General features: G+C 33.8%; 1 protein-coding gene across 1 annotated transcript; it reads right to left on the reverse strand.

Annotated features, from left to right (window-relative positions):
• Positions 1–5,459: 5,459 nt before the first annotated feature.
• Positions 5,460–6,466, reverse strand: LOC107806811 (ethylene-responsive transcription factor ERF011-like). Its single transcript, XM_016631054.2, has one exon. The coding sequence runs from the start codon at positions 6,175–6,177 to the stop codon at positions 5,638–5,640; it is 540 nt and encodes a 179-aa protein (XP_016486540.1). The 5' UTR covers positions 6,178–6,466; the 3' UTR covers positions 5,460–5,637.
• Between the last annotated feature and the right edge of the window lie 266 nt (positions 6,467–6,732).

Raw genomic sequence — 6,732 nt, forward strand, 5'->3', positions numbered from 1 at the left:
AAAGCACAAATGGAGCAGTGAATGGGGGAACGGGACCATAACTCTCGAAATGACTGGCCTGGTCGTTATACTAAAATCTTTATGATTTTCTACTTTTGCTTTGAGACTAAAATCTGCATGATTTTCTAGCCGTTGAGATTAAAGTCTTTGTGACTTTCTACTCATTTGACAGAGTAAAGTATAGACTATGGCTTTTTACTCATTTTGGAGATTAAAATCTTAGTGATTTTGTACTCCAATTTATTACTCGGTTTGAAGATTAAAAACTTCATTGTTTGTTAAATTTGGTTGTGTCATATATTGCTCGGTTTGAAGATTAAAAACTTCATTGTTTATTAGTTCTGATTACGTCATATTGATTTGAAGATTAAAAACTTCATCAATTATTAATTATGACTTTGTCGTGATACAACCAACAGTTCATGTGATTGGCTCTACAAAGTAATAGGGGCGGTGAATGTGAATCTCTTTTTTAAGAAATATGTTTGAAATATGGTATTATTCATCAAACGACAGCCTCTTAGTCACCGCAATCTAATGGAATTGCGGAAGAAAGAATAGAACCTTAAAGGAGATGATGAGTTCATTGTTGATAAGTTCTGTTTACCCAAGAATTTATGGGGGGGAAGCTATTTTTATAGCTAATAGAATACTCAATCGAGTTTCCTACAGCATAACGCAATCCATTCCAGATGAAAAATGGAAAAGAATGAAGCCCAACTTAAAATATTTTAAAGTGTAGGGGGTGTTTGGCTAAATTGTAAGTTTCTAAACCCAAAAGGTTAAAGATCGGACCGGAAAATATTGATTGTGTTTTCATAGGATATGCAACAAATAGTAAGGCATATCATTTTCTGGTTCATAAATTAGAAAATCCCGACATTCATCTTAATATGGTAATCGAATCAGATAATGTTGAGTTCTTTGAAAATATTTATTCGTATAAAAGGAATGTGAGTCGTCTAGTGAAATATCTAAGCGAACTTGAGAAGAAGCAAAGAAAAGTATACCTAATGAGGTGAATCCAAGACGTAGTAAACGTCAAAGGACAACTACCTCCATTGGATCAGATTTTCTGACATTCTTATTGAAAAATGAACTTCAAACTTTTAAAGAAGTTATGTCTTCCTTGGAAAGAAGCAGTCAATAGTAAAATAGAATCCATATTAAACAATCATACTTGAGAATTGGTTGATTTTCGTCCAGGAAATAAACATTTGGGTTCTAAGTGGATTTTTAGAAGGAAAATTAAAGCTGATGATACTATTGATAAATATAAGGCAAGATTGATTGCCAAAGGATTAAGATAACGAGAAGGTCTTAATTACTTTGACACATACTCACCGGTAACGAGAATTACATCTATTCGGATGGTAATAGCATTTTCCACCGTTTATGGCCTTGAAATTCATCAGATGGACGTAAAAAAAGCCTTCTTAAATGGAGATTTGGAGGAAGAAATTTATATGGAACAATCTGAAGGTTTTGTAGTTCCTGAAAAAGAAAGGTGTGTCGACTTGTTAAGTCACTTTACGGACTAAAACAAACACCCAAATAATGGCATGCAAAATTTGACTAGAAAATATTGTCAAATGGTTTCAAACTAGTGTATTTACATTAAGAATACTCTAAATTATGTAGTTATTATTTGTTTATATATGAATTATATGTTGATAGAAAAGGCACTTGAAACATGTGAAATGTGGGGACATTTAGCTTATGCATAACAAAAGCTAATGTTAGACGTGATGTATATATTATCTAGAAGAATTAAATGATATGATTCTTCGAATACCACAAATCCTTAGGGATAATTGATATGGTAGTCGGTGAATTCATTACTTGTTCAGTCTTAGTGATGACTAGTGATAAAACTACAAATTCAAAAGTTATTTAGGAGCCTTTCCAGAAATGATGCGTTCTTTGTTAAACATTTATAATGTTTAGCTCTTTTATAAAAGGGTGTCACCTGGAAGGCTGTGACTTTTCATGAAAAGTGTGTTTCATATTTTGTATAAACATGACCATTCATGAAAGAATGTATTAAGACATTGGTCTTTAATAAGGTGAACCAACTGATGAACATGACCAAAATCCATTTCAAGTTAGATTTGTTTCATGAATGAAGGTGCTATAATTTGCATATCATATAGATGTATGAATACAAATGCTTGAAAGTGGCGGAATGATTCCGAAATGTGTTATATGTTAAAAGGTTGTGGCCACAAATGATGCCGATCATTCCAGTTACTGTTATAATATACTATTGATAAATTAAGTGTAGTCAATAATTTGATATGCAATTGAAAGTCGAGACGTGTTAGTTTACGACATAAGGAAGTTCACATTGAACTGTCATGACAATGAAACGAGTGTTGAGATATTTGAAATATACTCAAAATTATGCTTTGCACTACAATAAGTATCCCACAGTTATGGAGGAATACAGTGATGCAAATTAGATCACCGATTCGACTGTTTTAGATCCACAAGTGGTTATATTTTCACAGACGGTGGATGAGCGGTGTCTCGGAAATTATCCAAATAAACGGGTATTGCCCGCTCTATAATTGAGGCTGATTTTATAGCCTTAGACAAGACCGGTGAAGAAACTGAATGGCTCCAGAATTTCTTAAAGATATTTTATTTTTGGCCCAAATCATTTGCACCAATAAGCATATATTGTGATAGTCAAGCGGAAATAGGAAGGCTAGGAGCGTTATGTATAACGAAAAATATCGTCATATAAGACGAAGACGTATAACAGGTAGCCAACTACTCTCTAGGAGAATTATCACAATTGACTACGTGAAGCCAAGTGATAATGTGTCGGATCCACTTACAAAAGGCCTAACTAGAGAGGTAATTGAAAGATCATCGAGGAGAATGGGACTATGGCCGAAGACAAGTCATTGTGGTGGTAACTCTACCTAGAAGACTGGAGATCCCAAGATCTAGGTTTAAGGAGCTCAAACAAAGTCACTAATGACGGTTCAACATTGTCAAGTAAAATTTATTTTTGGTCCATTCTCGTGATGAAATAATGTTCAGTACCAAGGATAAAGCGTTAAGGCTTTTTAATTATTTCCAAGTTTGATACGGGGTATATCAAATAGTGTATCTACGGGATAACATATTTAGGAATCACCTATGTAAGTGTGAAATTTTAGCCGCTTCAAAGAGAATTCTGTAAGGCTAATTCTCTATGCACTTATGAAACCAGGCGGTGTTCACGGCTGAAATGAACACAACAATGAGAACCAAAGACGGTTAAGGATTGATTGTGTGACTTATGGTTGTCTAGGTACACCAAAGCTGGACGGTTCAAAGATATCAAATCTACCGATTGACCGAGTATATCCGACATAAGTTCACTGCGGAAAGTTTAAAGAGAAACCTACTTATCTAGATGCGATTAATCCTCACTTGCAAATCGCACAGTTTTTCCTGCATGGTTTTACACATATGGCCATTCCCCATTCATGTGGAGGATTGTTGGATTTTTCTTTAAAGGGTGTGAATGAAAAATGGAAGAGGCACCTTTTGGATTACATCTCTCCATCTCACTCTTCCTTTGTCTATAAATTTAGAAGCTTGGCCTCATTTTTAAAATATGAAAAATCTGAAAACTTCTCCACTCTTTCTACAATGTTGCATTGTTTTTCCAAATAAAAATGGTGTCAAGTGTGATTTTCTCCGTTTGTTGAGTTCGCTGAAGTTATGTAATTTCGATTGCCAGTATTATAGAATAGTTTTTTTCGTTCTATCCTGGGAGGAAGTAATCCATAACCTTGGGCAACCGTGAGGGGATTAATTTTCTTAAGTGCACACAAGCAACTTGTGGGCTTGAAATATTTTACGATTTGTTTATTGAACTAACGCTTCCTTTTCCTCTGATTTCCTGGTTTCAAATACAGATTACCAACAAAACATTAGTTATTTATTATTCTCTTATAGTCATAAACTTGTTATATTACGTCAAAATACTAAGTCATATGATTAACACTCTTGGAGATTAGAGTGTAATTTTCACGTCGATTTCTTAATTTCTAAATCAGTTTACATATTTAAAAACAATACATGCATTATCATAAGTCACAAATAATCGTAAGCAGAGAAAATGATTTTTTTTTCCATTGATTTCTTTTTTAAAAAAACAAATGTTAAAATTCTTGAAGTGAGGATAATCTTTTCTAATTTTTAACTGTTCAAATAATACCAAGTACAAGAATTAAAATCAATCCGATTACAATTGGTATTACCTAACAGCTTGTTTAGATGGTTGTTACATGTTGTATTGTATCGTATTGTTACTTTAAATACAATATTAATTTTTATTGTTACTTAAATTATATTGTATCGTATCGTTAAATCCGCCGTTATGCAACGACGGAAAATATCACTTTATGAAACGACTGATTTAGTATGGTCACATCGTTACCTTATTTTTTTTTCTCTCATCTTGCTCTTTCTATTATTAAATAATCATATTTTATCTTTTTATACTAATAATATTATCTCGTATCTTACTTTTTCTTTACAATATTATAAGTTTGTTCTTCATAAAGAAAAACCATAAAATGACAAAAATACAATATATCCAAAACATCATAAAAGTGCAAACTAAAATCCACTTAGTACAATACTATTTTAATTTTACTATTGGTCAGAATTAGCAAAGTCACGCAGTACCCACTTGCACCAAAGTCGAAGCACAGTACAGTAGGGCCATGTTGTGCCCCTTGTTCTTCACCTTTTAGTCGCCATCTCCGGCCCTGACCGATCCTCATTCGCGTAGATACAGATACGGGGAATGAATCTATATCTATGAACGGAAGTCTTTGAGACGCACGGCTGTTAAACTATTCGACCGTAATGCAGTGGTGTTGATTCCACTTCAAAGTAGAATGTTATGTTCTAGGTCCAACATAGTAGATAATAGAAGCATTCACTTTAGCTTTCGAGCGAAAATTCATTGCTTTTTTTTTTTTGCCTTAAAGCATATGCCAAATTGGTATAACTAATACTTAAAAATTCAATCACATATATATTTTAAATAAGTAAAACATATAGAGAATCGATAGTGCGGAAAAAGATCAAATGGTTGAGCTGAAATAGATTGTTAGGGTTGTAGCTTACCACTAACTTGCTGCTTGATATTGAGACTCAGTTGGTTCATATAGGTATAATACTAATTCAAGCAAAAAGTTGAATTCCATTCTCCAAACTCCTCAATAATCATTCATAATTCTTTATTAAATCAAAAGTTGGTCAGTCTTAACAAATACGCACAAACTATCTTTCATACTACTATTTGCAACCAAATTCCACTAAAAGTAAATACAAATGCTAGAATTGCTTTTTTCATAACATTCGTACGTAGCCCAATTTGTGTTCAAATTACTTTCCACTAACACATCTACCGAACAACTTTATCCGCAGAGGAAAAGAGGCAAGAATTGCATTAACAGACATATTTACATTAATTCCTTTTACATGTTACAACATCAGTACTGTTGTACTCAGATTAGGTTCAACATTTTTAAAATTAAAAAAAGAAAAGATGATAATTCAGAGAATAAAACAGTCCTAAGCTACCATATTTTTGGAGTTTGAGATTACCAGGTGCTTCTGTTCTTACCAGTATTCAAGTTCCGGGTCTTCGGGCTCGGGCTTCAAATTTAAATCGGGCTTCTCCTGAAACCAACACGGCTTTAATTGGGCCGGACTTCCATTTTCACAACAATGGTTTCTAGATTCACGTGGCCGTTGCTGGTCATGATCGTGGTCATGGTTGTGGTCATGTATGGCCAATGAGTTTTGCATAGCGTCAACTCTAGCCCCAACTTCTACAGCTTTCTTACGAATAGAAGCAGCAGACAAATCACTAAGCCCACCATCTCCAACTAATAGTTCAGGGAAATTCAACCGGGCCGAAGGCCCGCGAAGATAATAAACAGCCGTATCATAAGCTCGGGCCGCCGCCACCGGCGTTGAATAAGAGCCCAACCATATTCTGGACCGCTTATTGGGCTCTCTAATTTCAGCAACCCATTTTCCCCACTTCCTCATCCTTATTCCTTTGTAAATTCTCTCTTTTTTAATCTTCCCGGAGCAACACCCTCCTCCGCCTCCAACCACCGCAGCACCGCCACTTCTGCCGCCATCAACTTCCATCTTTCTTGCAGTATATGCCCTCTTTCTGTATCTATCTGGTTTGAATATAATATTTAGAGTTAATTACAAAATTAAAAAGAAAAAATTTCCCTGTAATCTAGAGGAATACCCATGAAAGTGGAAGAAAGGTTTTTGGCGTAGCTTATGAGAGACAACTTGGGTACTATGGTTTTCCACGTTGATTTTATTTTAAGGAAAAATCATCTCGATAAAAGAAACTGAAAAACCAAATATCTGAAGGCACCGACACAATGTCTATCTAATGCTCTTTCTCTCTCTACAATACTAATAACTTTGCTGAATGACATATTTCTACTTTATTTATTATTTTATATGTTTAAAATATTGTCTTATTTTGACTTAGCACAAATCTTAATAAAAAAATAAATACTTTTAAAATATGTTATCGTAAATAAGCTATAGTCATTTGTGTGTCCGTTAAACTTTTAAAATTTGTGATCTTAAATATATTATAGCATTGTGTGACTATAAATATTTCTTATTAAGAAAATATTAAAAGGTGTCAATCTTTTTTAAACGAATTAATAAAGAAAT

The sequence above is a fragment of the Nicotiana tabacum genome, chromosome 14 (assembly GCF_000715075.1).
Source record: "Nicotiana tabacum cultivar K326 chromosome 14, ASM71507v2, whole genome shotgun sequence".
In the NCBI taxonomy this organism is placed as follows: domain Eukaryota; kingdom Viridiplantae; phylum Streptophyta; class Magnoliopsida; order Solanales; family Solanaceae; genus Nicotiana; species Nicotiana tabacum.